This window comes from Chiroxiphia lanceolata, chromosome 2, assembly GCF_009829145.1.
Source record: "Chiroxiphia lanceolata isolate bChiLan1 chromosome 2, bChiLan1.pri, whole genome shotgun sequence".
In the NCBI taxonomy this organism is placed as follows: Eukaryota; Metazoa; Chordata; class Aves; order Passeriformes; family Pipridae; genus Chiroxiphia; species Chiroxiphia lanceolata.
The window spans coordinates 25,355,916-25,379,238 of record NC_045638.1 but is presented as its reverse complement, the minus strand read 5'-3'; the positions used below and the strand labels follow the sequence as shown (position 1 = coordinate 25,379,238).

The 23,323-nt window shown below is 38.6% G+C and overlaps 1 protein-coding gene across 6 annotated transcripts in view; it reads right to left on the bottom strand.

Moving 5' to 3' along the window:
- NAXD (NAD(P)HX dehydratase) overlaps positions 1-23,323 on the bottom strand; it is a 48,707-nt gene that overhangs the window by 20,394 nt on the left and 4,990 nt on the right. For 5 of the 6 annotated variants that reach the window (XM_032678341.1, XM_032678339.1, XM_032678340.1 and 2 more), the window contains 4 exons: positions 21,299-21,449; positions 19,975-20,020; positions 18,206-18,294; positions 5,816-5,924 (listed from right to left, as the gene is read on the bottom strand). In XM_032678341.1, coding sequence (XP_032534232.1) covers positions 5,816-5,924; positions 18,206-18,294; positions 19,975-20,020; positions 21,299-21,449 — 395 coding nt within the window. Of the gene's footprint in view, positions 1-5,815; positions 5,925-18,205; positions 18,295-19,974; positions 20,021-21,298; positions 21,450-21,897; positions 22,914-23,323 lie in introns of those variants that run through there. The other variant, XM_032678343.1, reaches the window with a different exon arrangement.

The window sequence follows — 23,323 nt, the reverse complement described above, 5'->3', positions numbered from 1 at the left end:
CAGTAACACCACCACAGAGAAAGAACTGCATCCTATCCCAGCAAGTGCCTCATCTTAGGTGAAGACATGCACAAATTCTGACTCTCATCAGGCCTTTCGAGAGCAGTGAAGCTTGGCTAGTAAGAGATTAGTTTTTCACTGGATACTACTTGTGGTACATGCATCAATATCGGGGGTTGGGTGAAGGCTCAGAGGAATGCATTTTGCACACACATTCTCACAGCAAGTGCACATACATGCCCTCTGGGGTTTGCCTCTGCAGTACTGTCAGAGATTGAAATGGTTAATGGCTTAAACATTGTGAAGATCACCAAAAGACTGCTCACCTAGCAAAGCCCACCCCTCCCTGAGTAGGCCTACTTCGAAAGAACCTTCAGATAAGATAAGTGGGTGCCATTGTCCAACTACTGCAGGTGCAGAAAGGTGTGCATACCTGAAGCTACAAACTGGATTGCCAGATAAGGGAAGAGGCAAATCCTGTGAGATGGGATAATCCTTCTTAGCATGCCAAGGTCCTCCCTTACATGATGACTCTGCTGTGAAGACCCCTCTGGGGAGCACTTAAGACTCCTGACCACATCCTGTGGGACATCATCCATCATAAAACTCCCTGCCCCAGGGAAGGTACAGTTCCCACCTGAGCTCAAAGTGTATAATAACTCATGAAAGTTGTGGGGGGCTTCCCCTAGCCCCAGTGGTCAAGACCATTGCTTTAATCTACAGACATGAAAACTGCAACTGCCAAGTTTCATTGCTGGATCCAGCGGGTGGTGACTATATATATATCTTTCCACTTTTATCCTTCTTTCTCTTCCTTTCCTTATACATTTCCTTAAGTGTTATTTTTATGCTTTAATATTGCTGTATTACTATAGATAACAACCAAAACAACTACACCTGTTTTCCTTTGAAACAAAACTGTTCTAAAATAAACCACACACATATATATATATATATTTTTACAAACACCGATGTTTCACTCTAATCCACCCCAAGGGATTTACTAACAAGAACCCGGGTTACCCTCCCCTTCTGGGGTGGGTCATAACAAGTACCACAGGCACAAGACCCAATCTACCTCACCTCCTCCTAGCTGAGTGCTGAGAATAGAAAGTGCTACTTAAGTTCCCTAGGAACTGCTGAATTCCCACACTGAGAACCTCCAGAGGGTATAAACAAGGAAAGAAGCAAATGCATGTGACACACACTGAAGAACAAAGTTTTGGAAAATAATAATTCTGCTAATTTGAGTAGCCATGAGCAGTGATTCTAAAGAGTAATAAATCCTGTTCATATTTGGGCATGGTGGTGGGTACCACAGACAGTATGACTAATCTGTCAGCTGCAGCATTAGCCTGGGATGCTTCTCAGGTGTCTTGGTACAAATAGAGTGGGGGGCTGCTCAGATGTCAAGTGGAAAATGTTTTTCAAGGTCCATAGTGGTAGATCTAGTTTTAACAGACAGCTATGACAACAGGTGGCCCTGTATTCTATAGTCCTCTTGATCTTGTAAAAAACTAGTGCAGATAGTGTAGGGAAGCACTAGGTCCCATTCTCACAATTTACTAAGGTTATGAAGTGTTGCCTAAATCCTGAAAGCATGAGGCTTGAAAGGGGGAAAGTAAACCAACTAACCAAACACAGAAAGGCTGATGCCTCCATCAAGGTGGAACTGAGAATCCATCTGACAATTTCAAATGGGTTCTCTCTGGCCACACTCAATGGAGGTGATCCCGTGACAACGGCCCAAAACTCTCTCACCATGTTAACTACAGCCCAGACAACCTTTCAACACAACCTTACAATGATGTCACTAGGGTCGGAAAATGAGATTTCTGAAATTTATATCCCAAGAGATAGGAGAGATCTTTAAGGGCAAATGACTGGCTGAGGGTAGTGTTGCAAGGCAAGGGGTGTGAGAGAAGAGAAACTGCAACAGCAATAGGCACAAATGGCAGCTAGGCAGAGCCTCAGCCAAAAGAAAAACCCAGGCTGGTATTCCTGACATGTTCTTGGAGCTAAAACAAAGACTGAAAATTGAGTGAGAGGAACAAGCACATGGTTTGAGCAACCGGTCAATTTTATCGTGTAATCTGAATTACACAGAGCCATTCTTACTATTAATCATTATCTCTCTCACAGGAGGGAAACAAGCATGCACTGCTGAAAACAGCAAGCTACCTTTGCTGCTGCAAAGCAAAACATAGCAAGACTGAAGTGCCAGAGTCCAGGATTCAGTGCTAGCACTTCGGGGAGAGAGAGAAGGAACCCAGTGACAGGCAAAGAAGATTCCAACATCAAAGACTTCTGTTAAGGAACAGAGCTCTTCGTAAGGATGAATGCTTCTCTCTACCTGATCCTGACAGTAACTGCTGTTCCACCAACAATCCTGTATCAGTCCATTTGACCACAAAGCCAGAAGGAACAGGGGAAAGGAGACGTCAAAAGGATGGAAACTGATAAAGAACACAGCTCAGCTTGTAACTGCCTAACTGCTAGGTGGCAGCAGAATGCAGAACATCCTTGAGCATTAGGCAGCATCTCTCACGAGGCTATGCAAGGAATATCGAAGTTTTCCAAAGTGCTTACGGGAGCTACACCCATCATCCTCCAGGAGAGGAATCTGGTTCTTTCACACACCACTACACACAGGCAGAAAATTCCCTACTTCCAAGCCTCAGCTACAAGGAAAATCAGATCAGAGTAAGACCAGAAGCGCAAACATCCCCAGTACAGCTGAATGAAGAACACTATGATGAGTAGCTATGAGAGGGACATAATATTGGTGCTATTTGAAAAAAGGAGAGTATCCAATACCTTTGGAAATATGCTGCAGATTCAAAACAGAGGATAGTCAAGGGACCGTGGCCTTGCTTCCTATATGGCAGCTAAACTCTTTCTCAACAGTCTAAACCACTACCAGCAGCATTCCAACTGAGGTGAACTCAGGGAGGTACTGTCATCTCTGGCCAGAATCAATCATGGACACTGAAAGGGAGAAACGGGTGGCCTCATGTTTCCTACAAGGAAGCTGACATGGTGGCCAAGTTCCACACCAAATATGGTAACAGCATTTCAGAAGTTTGAAGTAGTACGGGGAGCAGAGACGCTTCAGTGTGCACACTCCAAAGCTGAGAAGTGGAGCAGAAATGTGTTTTCACTCCTTTCTCTTGAAGAGAAACAGCCTGGACTGCTTACTTGCTCCAGAGTTGGAAAGTCTAATCAGGCCAAGACTACGACTGCCACATCTGCAAGGAATCCAGCTGCACAGCTATTAGGACACAACAAATGCTTTCTTTAGGATAATTTCCTGAAGCTGCAGCTCCTGGTCATTCAAACCCATGGCTAGGAAGCTTGGACAGAGCATCACCCCTCACTCAAGCAACTGAGTAACAGCAGGGTTACTGGCACAGACCCACACAAGCAGCATATGAAAGCAGGATATAACTTGCAGAGTGGTTTCTTTAACAGGACTTCTAAATGGAATTACAGCCAAACCCAGAAAATCAGAGGAAGCCAGTAAGTATGTATTCAAAGAACATCACTATGCACTCAGGGGAAAAAAAAAAGTCAAAGGAAAGTGATCACAAGGTGGGTTTTTTTTAAATCAGACTGTTGAAAGGAGCTCAAGTGCCACATGCTGCTGCAGGCATTAAAAATGAGGGAGGCAGGTGACATACTAAAGATGCTGAGGAAGCAAAGCATTCTTTGACCTAGAGATGATAAACCATCTGGTCAACAAGTACCAGAAATTGCAGGTTACTGCACTAGGTAATTTCTTAATTTCTCAATGTTCATAGGAAAGAAGGAGCCCAAACACGACTGTTTAGAGAATCACATTCATTGGCAATGTGTTGGCACAGTACTGACAAGAACAGACATAAAAACAGCATCAGAGGGGTGACAGACCACTATGCCTCAGCATTTAATGGGACAGAAGGAGGAAGAGGGGAAGCTCTCTCCCACTGAAACTACCACTCTGATACAAAACCCTGATCAGAAAGCAGACACTCACCTACTTCTCAGCCCTGTGTTCCTAAGACACATGCCATGGTCTTAAAGGGAAACCAGAAAACTATATACCAGCCCAATCTCCTATAAGAGTTTTAAATAGCAATGATATCATCTCTTGCTTTTTTACTGAAGCTTAATATTTGCTGTTGAAGCAAGAGGGAGACTCAGCCTTCCCTCAGCACAGAGAAGTACCGGTCTTCCTTAAGCAGGCAAACAGGGGTCACTTGTCCCCAGTGACATGTTAAAACCCACAACACTGGGTAACTAATGAACACTTACATAACTAGAGTGAAGACAAAGAACATGAGCTCTAATGTGAATTGAAATTAATAAGGCCAGATCCTTGGCTCACATGAATGTATCCTGAGATTTTAGCATGAAGTAACTTCCAATTGCCTTGTCTTTATCAGCTGGGTTTGTTTCTTTAAGCTAGCTTACACAGGACAGCCAGGCTGAAGTAAAACTATGCTTGTAATTCACTAAGAAAGCAAAATTATTTTTAGCAATGATGAAAAAAACACAATCAAGAAATCGCCCAGATACTTCTTTAGTACAGATAAGCACATAAACCCCAGATGGAATTCTGATATAAAAGAAGTTTATCTGACATATCTTAGATATTATAAATGAATCTATTTTCTTTTATTTAAAGTTTTCTTCTTTTAGGAACAGAAGACAAAGTTAATTTTTTTTTAAAATCAAGGAAATAGAAAAATCATTGACCAAAATTTTTTTTCTGTAGAAGCAATTCTGAAAATTGTTTTAAAAAATAATAAAATATGTTTAAATAGTTCATTTAGAATAAAATTTGATTTCTTCACCAGGTGTAATAATTTATTTTTCATTTTCTAATCTTTATTAGTTTTGCACCTCTGTATCATAATACGCACATTTTCCTTCTGAAAAGGAAGCAGGAGAATTAAAGAAGTGAAAAGCTCCAATAGCAACTTTCGCTAACAAAATCCTAGCAAAACCACCCTCCCTAGTTTTCAAGGTATTCTAAACCACTTGGACAGTGTGGTCACCAGTCTCTTGCCTCCCCTGTTTTGCAATTTCATTGTGTTACTGTCAACATTTCTGTAAATTACATTAATTCCACTTGTTAGCACCACTGATTAATTCAATAATACTGCTCAGGAAAAAAAAAAATGAAATTGTACAAAATCAGATTGACAGTGGACTGAAAGATACACTTCAAACATACCAAAATGTGTTGATGGTAATACAAAACATCATCTGGAAGACAGTATAAGTATGTGTTATTTAAAGTACAAAACTAAGCTCCTGTTTTCATCTCTCCACTGAGGCTTGACAGAAAATAGGATTACCTCTTTATCCAGAGTAGAAATCTGCAACATTTTATAATTAAGAGTATTATTTCTTATTGCAAGGGGACACGGTCCCTGTTCTTTGATACATCTGAGAAAAGATGTCAAATATGGTTCCGAAAATAAGGAAATCAAATCCGTATCTGTGCACTTACAGTACAGGTGCTTTGCACCTAAGAAAACACAGAGCCCTTTATCTAGATATGCCAACATCTATTTCTTCATTAGTGACTTTCACAAGCAAAACAAAAGCAAATCAAAACAACCATACTGATGCCTAAAATTCCAAGTGAAGATTAAGTGTAATAATGAAGACCAGGAACAGTAACTGCAATTTTCAGTCAACAATATTTTATTAAATTTGTTATTTAGCAACCCTATCAAGAACATTTGTGTAGTGATGTAAAATACAGGAAACTAGTTAATAAAATTCAACATAAAGACAAAGGATAAAATATCAGTATGCATGTTACCTTAGCGTTCTCAAGTAGAACTTCATCTCTACCTAAGCCAGGTCCTATGACAACTGAGTGCAGTCGTGGTAACCACTTTTCCACCTCATGGACAGCATTGGGACTATCACTAAAAGGGAAGTGTGAAAAAAAAGACAAGTTTAAAAAGGCTTCATTTTAGTAGTCTCAGAAACTGAGTTCAAGATGCAAGAGAGAAAGAGATATTTCCTATCTTGAGTGTCAGGCAATTTTATCTTCCAAACTACCAAAAATCTGTGACCCAGGAAATATGGAATGGTTGCCCAAACATTTCTCTCAATTCATTCCTTAGAGAATATCACAGAAAAACGAGGAGGTAATTGCAAGTACCCACTACAGTTTTTACAAAATAAAAAAATAAAACCCAAGCAGGAAACCAACAATTTCTGGTCTGTCACAATTCCTATCTAATGCTTCTTTGCAGAGATTATACCTTGGAGAGAGATCCACCATCTCACAGGTACACACCATGGCTTGCTGGAAATGATGCAATTATTTATTTCCCTACATGGCAAAATGATAAATCTACTCATATGCTTCTTTGTCATTGCTTCATAAGCATTTGTTCCAACTGAATTACAGCTAAATTGTCCTGTTTCCCCAAAAGGCAACTGGAGAAACAAGCTATTCAGTAGGGGTATTATCTGCTTGTACTGCTTTAGATTTCTGCAGCATTCAGGTTTTTGTCTACACTGGAAAAATGATGAGAAAATCCGCTGCCAAATATAGCTGCCACAATACAGCATTCAGCCACTGACCAGAACTGTTTATTTTGTTCTGATCAGTTTTATTGTGTAAATAGGCCAGAATATTTTGAAAGTACTGCCCACCACTTGTAGTTAATCCTTACTGACAGTATGGAGGGAAAATTTAGCCTCCCTCCCTCCCCACCTCTGACCTTAGTGACAACAATAAACGAGCACTTTAACTGAAGCACAGAGAATAAAGCTCCCTGTAAGCTGAGCAAGGAGGTCCCGCTTCAGAGTATTGCTCAGAATATTTTAAGCTTGCAATACTTCAACAAAGCTGTATTATTACGGATGAAAGCCACTGCGTGTTTTTCATAACCAACAGCTGTACTGATGGGACACACCACTTGGGAACAAGTGTTTAGCTTGCATCTGGCAGAATCAGCAAATTCCGCAATGATTTCTGCAAGTGCCAGACAGGAGCCCAAAGCCTTTGCAGCTGCAGGGTGCGAGGCAGAGCACTCAAGGCTGCAGGGATGCAGTGCCTCCCACCTGGCCGCAGCCCAGCAGCCCCTCCACAGACAAAGCTGCTCCAGAAATCCCGGCTGTGCCAGCCAGGGCTCCCCAAAGGCACCCTGTGCTGACACCACAAAACAGCTCTGTCAAAACAAGGCTGCTGCGTAGAAGCAATGACCCGCTGCAAGGTCAAGGGAGACAACGAACCACGTGAGGACATCGGGTGTCCCTGAAGCAGTCCCCTGGTTTAGCAGCTCAATTTCCATTTGAACGATGCAGCTCCCTCATTTCTCTAACTCGCAAGGAAACAATAGCAGCTTCAGAATTGCCAAACAGCTCATTTTTTACTTTTTATTTGTCTCTGTACAATCACCTGTAAGTTTATGATGTAGGTACAGGCTGGAAATAAAAATGCTTCAAGAAATATTTAAAGCACTATTAAAAAAAAAAAAAAGAAGACGTGATAGGTTGAACATGTGAAAAATTGCCTGTAATCAAAACTCTAATAAAACATCACCATTTCTGAATGCCAGTCACTTTTTTAAATCCACATGCTGAACTTACTTTATCTTTGAAGAGCAATATATATCTCAAATACATATATTTCTCAAATAAATGCATCTATGTATCATACAGTTACAAAAATATGGATATATATATATATATATAAAATATATATATATATATAAAAGGATGTGTGAATGGATTGGATTCAAAATACCTTTGGACTGTAGAAGCCAAATACATTTAAAAAAATGCTTCAGTAAACATAAGCTAAGAACAGAGCCATAGGTATTACCATAAATGCTCTGCTCTTCTACAAATGTCTCATGCAAATAATCTAAAGGTAGAAAGTTTGCCAATTTATTTATATTCAGGATTGAAATAAAATAATTTTGTCTACAATCCAATTGATTATGTGCACTTTTCAAAACAAAGCCATCTCTTGGGAAATGAACAGTCCAACATTAAGCCACTCCTGCTCACTTTGCCTCTGGTAATAATAAAAACCTACTGTGGAGCTTTTCATCTTCAAAGCATTTTGCAAACATTACATGCAACTCCTTTGCAACTTCACATCAAGAAGCAACCCAAGCCGTGAAGGGTCAACAGATTAAAAATGGTGATAATGACTACTACATTGCAAAATCAGCTATAAAAAATGCTGTAAAGTAACTGATGGATTTTGATTCTTCATAAAGAAAGCAGAACAAATACTGCCTCGCAGAAGCATCATACCAACTTCACTTCAAGACACTGGATGTTCACAACAGCTGTGGCTATGCAGCTACACACGCCTTACAAATATCCCATATCTACAGCTGCTCTGAAAGTGGAAGGGCTGTTGTGTAATCTTACAGACATCAAACTAGCAGCATTTTAAAGCTGACAGGGTACAAATGATCAACAGGTAACTTTCTTCAGGAAGGGGCATCACCTTGAATGTTCCTGACCACAGGATTCAGCATAAATACAGAAACTCTTTCAGCTCTTAACAGCTACAGTCTATACACGTGACTTAATATGCCCAGAAGAGCTCTCTGACACTGAGGGTAGCTGGCCTATACACCCTGAGGTTTCAGAGCAGGCAAAGCTCAACCTGCCTGTCGGGCACAGTTGCTGGACCACAGTAACCCCTCATCAGTGGAAAAAGTGGTTGGGAAAGGCTAGATGGCATAGTCCAAAATTCTTGCTAAGGGTTGTTTGAGTAATTTGCCTGTGCAGATAATCGTGCTTTCAGGTACTGAAGAATAAATATTCCTTGGCAGTGTTTAGTTGATTACTACAGAAAAAACCCTTGCTTTTTCTTGTTTGCCTGTGTATCAAAACCAGACTAAAACCTCTAAAGACTTTGGAGGCACCAGCACAAAACATTATCAGATCCTCAGCTGTTCACTGTGTACTACACTCACACAAAGAACACTGTTAATGTCCTTTGTCACTTCATGCCAATTTCTCTGCCTGGTTATTAACCTGATCTCAAACCTCTTCATTTAATTAGCACCTCCACTGCCCCAGACTTTGAAACAACAATTAAAATTAGCACTGTATATTAAAAAAACAAACTCCTATCTAAAAAGGTATGAGGTATGAAGACGACCCCTTGTTCAAAAGAGATGCAATCTTCAGGCTTTCACAGAACCCAATTTCATGGCTAGGCTTCAGGAATGAAAATTTGGGAAGGGCTCTACCCACATTTGCTACAAGTGTGCTGGTGGCTAATAAGGCCAATACGAGATAGACAGGGCAGGTTGCAAAAGGCACAGCAGAAAGACTCCTTAGGTGGTATATTCTGCAAGGCACGATTCTTTCTGCATTGTCTTTTCTCCTCAAGAGTGATCCTGCGTGCGTTCTCAAAGGAAGCAGCAGTGTTATAGATGATGTATTTCCAGACCTCCCGACTGGAGGCCAGAGTAGACCAGTTATGTTGGTCAATATGTCCAAGGCTGAGATGTTGTTTCAGGGAGTCGTTGCATCTTCTTTGGGGCTCCTCTCTTGTGGCAGCCAGTGGCAAGTTCACCATAGAGCAGGATCTTGGGGAGGCCACAGATGGGGTCTGATCAGCTTTCCCTGGCTATTAGTGAGAGGTAAGGGGAGAGAGAGACAAAGCTTTGCTCACAGAGGCTGAGAAGCCTGTGATCTCTTGGGAAGACAGACACAACAGCTTTTATCATTTGCCGCCCCTGAAGCCACTGTGTGGACAGGACCAAGGCATGGTGTTCAGCATCTCGCACGCTTTTCTTTTTGCTCTTTTCTCTGCTTCCTGAATGTATCAAGAAAAGTACTTTCCATGACAAAACAGACTGAGTCTCTAAAATGGTGAGAATAAATTTTCTCTGCAAATTATTACTAGCTTTAGATAACTTTTGCCACATCAACCTCATGAAGTTCAATACATGCACTGTGCTGCACTTGGGTCAGGGCAATCCCAGATATCAGTACAGACTGGGAGAGTCATTGAGAGCAGCCCTGAGGTGATGACCTTATACAGAAAGAAAAACTTCAGGTTAAGCTTTTTGCTCTTCAGGACTCTTCTGTATTTCACTATCACACAATAAAAATTGTCATAAAACACAGTTCTGTAGATCATCATCTTAGGGAAAGCTTGATGTAATAACTTTTCCAAAACCACCACCACCACCAAAAAAACCCCCAACCTGAAAAAAAAGATGGTGGTTACTGCCCTAATATCACCCACGGTTTCTAAACATCTTCTAGAGTAGCTTGTAATAGTTATCTACTAGGTGCCATCTGCTTGAATCTCTGCTCTAGGCTGGTCACAGCCCAGAGTGGGAGGACACTCGACAACTAAGGCCTGAAACACCACTCCCATCCCCATCCCTCCAAAAAACCCAAAAATTTTGTTCTATGCTGCTTTTTATTCAAAGACTGGCTTTTACCAAATGATCAAAAGCGACCAAGCAATAGCTTTACAGTAAGCTCTAAACACAGCAGCTTTCCTCATTCATGATGAATGACAGTTACTGACATTGCTTTCTGGAGGAGGGAAAGGAACAAGTGATAACTTGCAGCCTTGTCAAATTTTACATGGAAACAAGAAAAGTCAGCAAGGGTGGAACCAGGAGCTACGGAAATAATAGATAAGCATGAATGACAGCACAAACAGGAGTCAGCGGGATTGCAGCTCTTCACATGTGTTTTAGGCAGAGCTGGAAACACCTTAGTAATCAGGGATGTGGTATGGACACCACAAAATGCCAATCAAGTGGGACCTCCTGCTAGAGAAGAACATGGGACAAAAGCAAGATGGCCATCACCCAATCAACTATGTGGCTCCTCACTGGAGAGTATATTATTCAAATTCTGCTCATTATCTGTGCACACTTGGTGTGACTGAGGCGACTTCAAATGCATTAAAATGTACCACTGCAGAATTCTGGTTATGCAAACTTGGACAAAGCCACTTTAAGTGGGCAGTTTCAAAAGGCAAACTACAGACTTATCTTCAAAGATGGGGAAAAGTCTCTGATCTGAGGATGAAAGAATTTCAGTTTTGTTTGTCCAAACACTGTAGGTAATTATAATTAATGTGAATCAAATGTTAGACCTGCTGACATTTGGAACCTGTCATGTTATACAACACATTGAAAGAGTAAAAGACTGGACATAATGTGCAGCTCTGGAACTCATGTAGTCATCTCAGAAAGCTAATTGTTAACTACTGTGGTAAATCTTGGGTGAGGTCTTTATTGCAAACTGGGTAAATAAGAGGAGTGAGATTATCCTGGAGAGTTTAGGTCAAATGAGTTATGTCAAACCCAAACAATGCAAAAAAATGTTGAGCATAAAATTAAATGCTCTATTCCAAGACTAGCTCTATTTGTCAACGTTTAAATCATCATTCTTGTAAATTAATGCCAAATCTCCAGAAGCCCAAGGGCTTCAGGCAGCCTCTTTCAGTCCCATGAACAGAATTGGAAATAATAACTTATTCTAGAGAAGTTCATTGAGCCTATTATCAACTCATGTGTCTCTCACCAAGCACCTCAATCAGGTAGAGCAAATCTCAGTGACAACACAGTGGCATGAAGTTGGCTAGATGCAACTACAGACCAAAAAGAGATACTTTTATTAAATTTAAGTTAGCATATTAAAATGCCCCCCCCCCCGAAGTTTAGAAGACAAAATGGTTATTTTCACCTAGCAGGCTGTTTAAGTATCTTTGAATAGTGTACCATCTGTAAACACTGGATAAAAATACATATTTTCCAGCTACAATTTGATTAAACGACAGGGAAGAAAATGAAAGAAAAACAAAGACCTTAATAAGAAGTATTGAATTCTATTCAAATAAGTCTTCCTTTCCAGCCACTGAGTAAGTTAACTTAGACACCAGAAGCAAACATGGTAGGCTTCTTCTAAATATTAAAAGCACAGCAGCAGGAACAGCAAGCTATTATCCAAGAGAAGCATGGGTATCATGAGGTCATAGGAAGAGAGTGCTCTTAATATGCAGATACCAGTCTTTACTTACTCCACTACACATTCTTCCTTCAATGACCTACAGAGGTACACATTTAGCAAAAATGCCATATTTGCTATATCGTTGTTTTGGGATTTTTTCACAATGATGACAACAAAACTGAAAATGTTTTCCGCAGCTCCTCTTTGGACACCAGATTCTCACTTAGGTATCAGATGTTCTGTTTCACTAGGAATTGGGTGGTCACACACTACAAGCATCAGAGCTAACAACAGCCTCTTCAATAACAAACCCAAAAGCAATATACACATGGGATCACCTCTCATGCAGAGCAGAGCCTCTTGCATCCCATGAGAGACCTACAAAGGAGAAGAAGCTATTCCTGTTTCCTGAGATTTCTCATACAGACATGACAACAGCACTGAAGGTCGACCTTATCTAACCTTGTAAAGATACCACAAGCTCCATAACACAATCATTTTATGACCTGCATTTAGATATACCTAAATACTTAAAGCAGTTGTAGTCTGTTTTGATTTCAACCACATTACCAATGTGTATTATGACAATCATGCCCAAAAGCATAACGATAACCAAATGTCTTGACCTCCTATTTTCAGAGCTCATGCAAGTGATCTTGACCCATTAATACTTCTTGTGAACTGACTTGGTAAGCAGAATCTGTCAAATATTCTTCAAATGGACTGCAATCAACCAGACCTGTGACTTTAAAAGTGACAGAATGAAGATGACAGTGTAATTTCCCTCAGAAAGAAACACACTTAAAACGTCCCTAGAAAAACTGATGCACTTTTTTTTTAATGTTAAAACCACCAAATAAAGTGACAAGCTTTTATCACACTGGTAGCCCTCTCATTCAACTCTTAAGGCACAGATGATAGTTGAATTAATACCCAGAAGGCTAGAGTACTTCCAATTGGCTGTGGACACATGAGAAGACAGAACAAGTCTCAGTCTAAATACCTGCTTTGCTAATTGTCATCTGGTTAAAAAAAAAAATAGAGAGACCCTAAAACCTTCAAACGATAATAAAAAAAATCATGCAAAATCAAACCCCAGGCACGCCTGCCTTCATTAAAACTCAAGAAAGGTTGAACACTCAAGAAAGTCTGAACACCAAAGAAATTTAGTCCTGGTTTCAAATCACAGCAGTATGGTAAGCATTCAGAAGGATGAATTTGGCCAGGATCTAATCGGAGTACATCTCCTTCTGACACATAAGGAAGCAGCAAGACCAGTAGCACTCCCTGCAGCGATGCTAAAAGCCTTTGGCTACTTTTCACATTTTGAGGAGGTGACAAAATCTGTTAGTATCTGTTGTATCACATGGGACTTCTGCAACAACAAGGGAGGAAAGGGACTATAGTATGGGCTGAATACACCTCCCAGCTTTTGTTCACTCTGCAACACACAGTAAAGAAGCAGCAGCTTTTTGCCAAGAAAGCTGGGCACAAGAAACAGGTCCATAAGCAAGTTTTGGCCACAGCACTGCACAACAGGACTGGACACAGTTTAAATATATAAAATCTCTGACTCAGCACACACAAACTGACCTTTATCTCTCCCTGACAACCTAAGAAAAAAAATACAAAACTTTTAAATGTGATTCCTAGCTAAACTGCTGTCTAAATGGGGCTTGGGAGAAACATCACAAAGTTTATGCCTTCCTTCATCTTCTCTGCAGGTACAATGAGGATCCAGCAGCCAAGTCACTTGGGAGACATCTTTTTGGTAATTGAAGCAATCTCTGCTTTCTCCTTGACCTTCCCCTTGACTTTCCTTGGTGACATGAACTCCTGTACTTTTTCCAGCAGCTGATCCAAAAGAAGCCTAAGTCCCACCGTTACACAGAAGTATTGGTTAATAGCTAGCCTTAGCTAACACAACTAAAGGTGTGAGCTTCCTCTCCACATAATGAATTATATAGGGCTAATAATCCTAAGATTTTTCCTAGGCTTTCTTTAAGAGACTTGCCATTGGTTAAAAGTATTCAAATAACTTATCAGGAGCTCACTATTCATGATTCATGACTTTATCAAATTGTCAAAATGTAGACAAAATTCAGTAAAATTAGGTAAAATATGTTCCAGAAACCCCACCTTGATTAAGTTTCTTCATTAGTGGTGACTGGCTTCAACATATAGTCCAGCCTCATGAGAATTTTCTCCCCAGTTATTTTTAACTCAAAAGAATAATCTTTCAAAACCCAAGCCAAAACTCGAACTCTGCAATTAACTATAAGACGTCCAGTAATTCTGGCAATCTTTCCTAGTCCATACAGGCCCATGTACACAACCAGCTGTGAGGAAGGTATTAGTTCTAAATCCATACCTAGTTCAAGGGTGACTTTTTTTGTGAATAATGGAAAAATTAACTAACTTCTTTGGGCCTTGACATCTCATTCTACTTCTCTGATAAACTGAGATCAAGGAGTATAGACTGTTGATTTTACTAAGTGTCTGATAACCAGGTTACAAGAGGCCTACTCAGTAGAATGTGGATGTCTCCTGGCCTACAGAGAAGAAAATTTCTGGACAATTAATTACAAAATGTCCCTGCAAGAGGGGAATCTAGCACAATAGGTTTATTCAATCTTCTTTTAAATTATAACCAGCTGGGTTCATATAGCTCATTTAGTTCTGTGATCACTTGCCTATCAAGACAGGATAAGCCAATCCAACACAAGTATTCAAGAAGTATATTCAACCTGACCTGAGCCAGGGAATTAACTACGGAAATAAAAAAAGCCGCTGAAAACTCTTCTCTACAAAATTCCCAACACTAATGCATGAAGAAAGTACACACACATCTACAGTAAAAATCCACACAGGAGACACCTGCAGTAAAACTTAATAAAATGCCAAAGCTAAGTTTTATCTTGTCTGTAATTGTGTAGCATTTACAGTAGGAACATGTTAACTGAGAAAACAGAAAAATGTAGCACAAACTGGGAGTAGCAGTGACAAGACCAAGTAAGGCAGCTGTCACCAAGACTCCATTTATTCCACTATTCAAAAGGCCCTAACTTCTACAATACACACTTTTCACTTTTCACTACAATACACACTTCTCTACACGAAAGCAAAAAGTCAGACAGCAAAAATATTGAACTGGTTAGCTGGTCAGTTTTTGAATACTACCAGGTCATTGTGGAAGGGGCCATAATGCATGTGACAGAATCTCTGAATAAAAAGGAAAAGTTACTACTGATAATAGTGACTATTCGTGGCCCCTAAACACCCAGCTATCATTATTTCACTCAGGTGGCAAGGGCACATAGAGCCAAGTGCTGAAACTTCATCTTTCCAGATCCCAAGCTGCCATGTGTAGTCCCAGCTCTCCCACGTTGACTCACAAAGAATGAACTCAAGGACAAAAACCTCAGAGAAAGTTGCGTTATGGGTATCCCCACTATAGGCTGTTACACCAAAAGGAATCCCAGGATGGTCTACAGCTGGGGTCACAAGGAATTTCCCTGTCAATGCTGTAAGATGGATGTTCGTTTTCATAACCCTCCACTGCAATCCTACTCAGTCATTCTCACACACCATTCCTTGAACATCCTTGAAGTGATACACGTTTGCCAAGGACCTGAAACACTCTAGTCCAACTTCTAGCTCTCAGATACCTTCACTAGTCATGCTGGCCAAGATCCACCACAGCACCTCTAATAAGCCAGAAATGCCCTTGCATTTAGACAAGGGCAAAAAAAGAGCATGTTCTTTCCTTGAGACGATTCCCTGTGAGGTGAAGGCAGTAGAGAAACGTAGTGGCAGCTCAGTCACAGAGATGATAAAATGTCAGGCTCCTGGTAGCACAAAATGGCAGCTGAACCCTGGCAAAATGCCAAACTGTTCAAACAGTGAGTTGAGTACACAGGACCACAATTATAATTAGCATAATAAGAGAGTGGTACAACAGCTACCTAGTTATTCTGAAGGGTCATGGAGAAATCATAACAAAGCAAAGTTTTAAGGAGAGACACAAAAGAAAACAATGACATAGCTGCTTGGTGGGTTTTTCCCGGAGGTTCTTCCATGCGTGAAGTGCAGCCTGGGAGAAAGTACAAAGACTGTTTAAGAGATCAGGCTCTGAATCAAGAGCAGCCGGCCGTGCCTGCAGAACCTGAACGGCTCCACAACATATAAAAGATCATATGAAAAGTGTGACACTTGAAGACAAAAGGACCTTACAAGAAAAATAGGCTGTTAGTGTAAATTTAAATAAAATCTGGACTCAATAGAGTCAGTCAAGATTTTTTTCTTTCTAACCATTTTCTCTTTCCCTCAAGTGAAGCAGAAGAGATAAAAATATGAGGAAAATTGAACAAATAAAATCTAAACACTCATATTTTGCATTTTTTCATTTTGAATGTCATGTAAACAATATTTACAGATCCACTGCATCTTGCAATTAGCCCAGCTGTCTGTGTGAAATTAATCAGTTTTAATAAAAGTATTAAATATTGAGTTGTAGACTTAAAGATACATGCATATGGAAATCTCTAGATTCACTGTACTTTGTGCATCTGGAGGAATTTATAGACAGAGCTGAAGTTTAAAATCAAAAGTTCGCTTTGTGAATAGAAGGATCAGAGTTTTCATCGAGATCTGAATTCCACAGAAGACACTGAGAATCTGTGTATAGAAACACTCCACTCTTACCTAGCAGGCACAATCTGGTCCTCCAAACCCAGAAAGTTTACTGTTTACACTTTTAGTACCTCCATTTTTCTCTATGCTGCTTCTGTTTCTCCCATTTACCTTTTCCATTACCAGACATCAAGAACCCCTGCGTACACAAAAAATGCTTTTCCCAAGGCAAAGTCAACTCGCTATCGTACAAGACAACCATATGCTGAATCCTGACTGCCATACATCAAGACAACACAAGTTAAATGCTAATACTGCCATTAGGATTCTCCATTGCATTTGTTATCATATGGTATCAGACAGAACATCGACTGAAAATGCGCCTTTAGGATTTTAGAGGCAAACACAGTCATACTGGTAAAAAAACCCTATCCGTGTATTTTTCCCTTGCTTTCAAACATCATTTTTATCTTGTCTAAAATCCATAAAGTTATGGGTTTCTCCTACCTTTGGAGGGGGTGAGGGGTGGGGGAAAAGCAACCAACAAAAGACAACCCTGTTTAACTGTCTTCTTTCTAAGCACCACTCTCTACAGAGACAGGAATGAAATGTGCCTTTAGAATGTAATAAACTTATGGCTTCCTACCACAGGCATCCCCATAAGGAAGATCATATTCTTTTTCTCAGACACCAAATTATTTCTACTGTCATAAATCCTTCCTGACAGCAGTATCTGACAAACATGATTTTAAATTATGCTTTTTCTACCTTAATCACAGCTTTGCTATGTACACCAACAGACTTTGACATGCACTGGTGCAAACTAAGCTCAAGGGCATATACCTAAGGCAGACATCTTAATTCTCATTTGCAGTGCTCATTGTAAACCATCATAACACCTAACTGAACAAAAATTTATCCTGTGAAAGTTTGTCAGTCAGTAACATATTTCAGAACACAAACTTAGAAACGCACACACTGATTTTCCAAATTAAGAAGACAGTTGCTTATTAAACTTTTCATCTTCTTGTTAATAAAACCTGAATTTTATATCACTTTGGAACATCCATTTATTCCCAAGAACAGGTATGTATCTAAAGCAACCTACTCATGGAGAAAAAAGAGAATCAGCATCTCTCTTGCCCAGTCATTTTGCATAGGTGTCTATATGCACAGTAGCAAGAAGGGAAAAAGGACACACTACTGTTAAATACAAGTAGGACTGAAGAAGCAAGAGAACACACTCCACTTGCCTTTCGAATGCAAATTTCAAAATGCTGACTTCTAGTGTTTCTTAGTTCTGGATTTTGCAACTGTTTACAGTTAAATGCATTACAATCACAGAACGTATGTCAGCAAGCAGCAGAAAGCAAGATATTTGCTTTTTAGAAATTATACTTTGACAGTCATGAAAAAAAATTCACAATTGATTGTTCTGTATTAAATATCTAACTGTAATGAAGGGACAAATCCCGAAGCTTTTGTAATCCATAGCTCACCCATCCAGTAACTCAGAAAAAGAAATAACACAAATTAATCAATTATCAGATTGAAATGTTCAAACTAGTAAGCCTGATTAGCTCATTTAAACAAAACATAAGTCACTTACAGAACTGGATGAACAATCAGCTCTGGACTATATGATTTGATTACTGTTGCTGCATCTTTGGTACAAAACACATGGGATAAATCTGCACCCTAAAAAAGAAAATTTGCAAACAGTATTATCAAATTTATATTTAATAATAACTTAACCATTCCAAAGTTTACTCAACAAATAATTCATCTGAATTCTTACTTCTCAATAGTTAAAGCAAACTTTATAATTTTTTCTATTTTGGCTTAGAATACCATGAAATATTCTGGAGAATTATTTTTTTTGTATCTAACTTCCAATATAACTTTTTTCTGTTTCTCAGTGATAGGATGATTGGAAACATAAATCTTGAATTTTTACTCACTTTCTCATTTGCAGATGAACAACAACTAAAATGTCACATGTACAATAAAAAGAAAGGCAAAAGAATACAAATGAACATGAGACAAGCTATATTAGAGAGCCATAATACTACTGTAACATACTTGCAAAATATAGCTATGCAATATGGGTATATTTCCAGTCCTACCATTTTCATTCAATGGGCCAAATCCATACAAGATAAAAGGCGGGCACAATTTCAACAACACTCCCTTAAGTTAAATAAACACTAAAGCTTAATTAAGAATTGAGTCTCAAGCTTCTGTTATTAACTCAAAAAATCAGAAATACACATAAAAATTATGTAAGCGGTGACCAGAAAACCTGATCTCGTATGTTGTGCATACTGAAATTTCCCAAGGCTAAGGAAGTGTCTCCTCTGCTTTACTACTATATATTTAACATTCAAGGTACTAAGCAATGCTGAGATTTGATCCTATCACTCTTTATGTGCAGATGTAATGACCTGAGACCAAGTGACTTCAGTAAGGAACCTCCCAGTATGACACTGTATTTGCACATAGTGAACAGAAAGCTGAGTGGCTTTGGTATCTTCTAATAACATGATTAAATAGTATATTTTAATCTTAAATCTTTGAGGGACTGCATCCTGGGGGGAAGGTGGTTGGAAATATCTGGGTTGGTTACCCACTTATTGAAAGAAATCTTCAAAAAGAAAAACATACACAGTGAACTGGAAGTACTGACACACTATATATAGAGTACTGAAAATCAGATGTATTATGTAAGCGTGACTTGTTTACATTTGAACAATCACTACTGTATTTATGTAATCTGCATAAATATGTTTAGCCAGTTAATATGGCAATAAAGTAAGGAACTTCACCCTTCTAGGAAAAAGAAGCTTAGAAAATACTTCTGCTGAAGATTAGAATGCAAATAAAATGTGCTATTAAAAATTACATTAAATTCAACCAATAATCTTTAGATTTACAGCACTAAGAATCCTTCTAGACTACCGTTTTAAGTTTTGAAAGATAGTTATTTCATTCAACACACTTATCAAGTCCAGAAGAAATTACTGAGGAAATCACTGTAGCACCAAATTATAACTTTAAACAATAACCTACAGTTATGTTATTGTTCACTTTTGGAGAAAATATCTCATCAAATTTTGAAATTTCTTATCCAAGTCTCTGATATTTTTATTTTTTTGACATATTTCTAACTTCACCTTACACAGAGGAAGAAAATACAGTGAATGACATATTTACAAAGTATTTATACAAATCTAGGATGCAGGATTTTCTTTGTTCAAGAAATGAACTTTTAGAACTCAAAAGTTCATGTGCAGCAGAGAATGAATGCTTTTAAAAATGGCACCTGGCCAACAGAAATGATGAAAAGTTCATTTTGGACTAGTATAGAAGAACACATACCACTTTGAGAGCTGTAATTGCAGCAAAATATGGTGCTCCAGTGTACCTAGAATGAAATAAAATTTAGGTTAGGAAACATGGTCATGAGATTCAATGATTTGGAAATCAGCCTGCCATAATGAAATCCCAAATTCAAGAGCAAGTTTTTAAAATTGTTTTCCCTTCTGCTTGCTGTAAAAGACAGAAAAAAATCCTGCAATACTGAAGCCAATCTCAAACCTTGCTCTGATTTCAAAGGCACAGAATTTCACCCTAGCCACCAGATTTTTCATAGAAGTATTTACAACGTTCATGCCATAAAACAGCAAAATTTTTTCAGGTAACTAAGGTAAAAGTTTAGAGACAAACAAAACAAGCACCGAGCACTGTTTGCAAGCTAAATCTGGGGTCTGTGACCTGGATTAATCCCATCTGGTTTTAGATGCTTAACTAAAGTGCCTAAACTGTGATTCCAGTTGCCCTAAATTCTCTTCATAAAGACTGAATAGTGAGATATGAACAGTACCAGCCTCCAGAAGTGCTTACTTCAGCCAAGAAGTAAGAACTTACTAGCCCATTAGGTTCTAACTCCTGGCTATTCAGCCCAGCTATAAGACAGTACTTTTTTGCTCTTTATAGGATGCTTATTAATGGCAGATGTCCAACAGCAGATCTCTCTTACAGGAGAAAGATGTTGTCCCTATTTCAAAAGGGGAAAATGAAGAACAGGAAGGTGTAGTGGGTCATTCAAAGTATTGTGGCAAAGAATATAAAGCCTGTTCTATTTCTAGGTCAGTACAGCACTTAACTGATTTATGCTGTATCTCTTTTTTCCCCGAAACATGCTATTTTTATTACTCTGGTACATAAAACAAGTTATTGACAGAATCTAGTAAACACCACAATTTATCAAAATAAAAAGGGCACAGTAAGAAAACATTCTATTCCTGATTTAAGAGACCCAGTTCCCAAGGTACAAAAATATACATAAAAAAAAAAATCAGATGTGCCACTGTCATAATCTAGTCTGCTTATTCTATAACGTCATCATGCCATGGATAAAGACTAATATTGAAAGCAGACAGTTTAGTGGTCAAAAAACACACAGAAGGTAGACACAGACACAGATAGCATTTTAAGTTCCACTCACATTCAGCACCAAGATTTTGCAACACATCTGCAATAAAACATGTTTTTTCCTAAACATGCGTGGTCACGATAATGGACTAGTAAAGCTCCCTGGAAAATACTCATGTTTTAAATGTGAGTTTGAATGGGTTCTACAAGTACTTATGACATCCTCAAACTCTCTGAGAAGCAAAAATCAAATTTCTATTTAACTTACTCTCGACATCCTCCAACAATGCCTATACGACCATCTTGACCTTTATGCTTTTTCCCTGTTAGAGGAGGGATAACGTTGCGCACCAGTTGAAAAATATTCTCCATATCCTTTAGAGAGTGTGTTCTGTGCAGTGAAAAAGATCTCTCTATAACTGAAAAGAAGAAAATAAGTGTTAAAGTATGTTCTTTCTTAAACTACCATCAAGCATTTCTTTTAAGCACTCATGAACACTTATAAAATCACACGAAGATATACAAAGTGACATACGTCTGAAAACCAAATACTTTATCACTTAAAGGCCTTTAAAACAGTGAGTAACTAGGGAAGAGGATGATGTTAAAAATTAATTTAGGGTCTGATGCAGAGAATATTCTCACTGACTGTTCACAGTCCTAATTTAGGGCTCACGTAGAGAAGGAAACCACAACCTAGAACAGTTATATGAACATTTTGTAACTAGAAATATCATCTTAGTTCAGCCTGAAATCACTTCCATAATTAAGCTCAACTGAAATAGGTACACTTGGCAAGGGCTGAACACATCCAGACACAGAGCAAGCACAAAGCAACTAAAACCAAAATTTAAACGTACACCCTACCTTATATTTCGTTTCCCCTTAAAGACTTCCACCTCTTAGCAGAATCAGGGCCTATCTCACTGCCTTTTTATTTTGGTAGGCAGTTACAAAGCATAATGGAAGTCTTTCTGCAAAACTATAATCCAACACACTAGATGCAAACATCACAAATATCACACAAAGATCATTTTTAGCTATAATACAACTCCAGATCTCTGATGCAAAACTACATGTCAAACCACATACTAAAACAACTGCACACTCACAAGGCTACATATCAAATTACTGTTTCAAAAGGCTACAAAAATTCAGAAGTATTTCAACAATTACAACTAGAGAGAATTAAAACATTTACCTAACATGAGACAAATGTGAAGATCAGTACTTCTTTCAACCATGCGTTAAACTATAAATTGCAGCAAATACACTAAAAGAATAAGTTCTTATATTTCAACTAAGCTCCTCATTAACTGTACAATTCTGTTCGGAAGAGTGGTTTATTTGGACATTAATAATAGCGTCCTAGACCACAGTCATGCTTACTTTCTTTTTTACAGATCTTCTAAAAAGTTTCCAAGGAAATGCTATACAGTATAACATAATTACGCAGAAAGTAACTCCCATGATATTATTTTCAGCTGTATAAAACTCAGCAACCCCACCCCCTAACTCCAAAATACACAGGAGGAAAAAAAGGAGCAAAAAAAAAGAGGAAAAAAGAAGAAAAACTGTCCTAGAAATTTTGGACATCATAATGGAGAAAAAATGTAATAAACAAGAAAACTCCACATCTGTGTGCTATCAGGAAAAAGCATCTTTTTCTCTGTCTTCCACAGAATCTAAACCTAAACCAGACAGGTTAATCTCCAGTAATAAAATTTCTTTGGTGTTCAGGAATGATAAATACTTCTGGCTGATCTTTTGCTTTTAAAAATCCTGTATAATACAGACATCCCACTCCTACTGAGACTAAATTAAAAAGGAGGGAAAAAAGGAAAGTAAAGAAATTAAAAGAAAAAGAAAAAAAGGAAAAAAACCCAAAAACACAACCTGTTTTGGACTGTAGCCAAAATAGCATTGCAGTGAGCGAGAGGAGAACAAAATGCTCATCTCCTCTGGAAATAGGGCAGACTATTTTCTTTAAATCACACTTCATACATCTGCTGGTTTTCAACCACACAATATAATATAGCTTGTAACCCCTAAAGTGCAGTGTTGTAAAGAAGGCCCTCTGTTTCTTTGTTTCTGTTTTTTGTTTATATGTAAATAGAAAGCAACTGCATAATAAATGGAGAGAAAACAGAGAATTATGCAAAAAGCAATTCTTAAAAGAGCCCTATTCTACCTACAGAATCACTAAGGCATATTCAGCTATAAACAGAAATCTTAATTCCTTAAAAGATGTTTTGCCTGAAGCATTATGTTCACGTTTTAGTATAAATGCTTT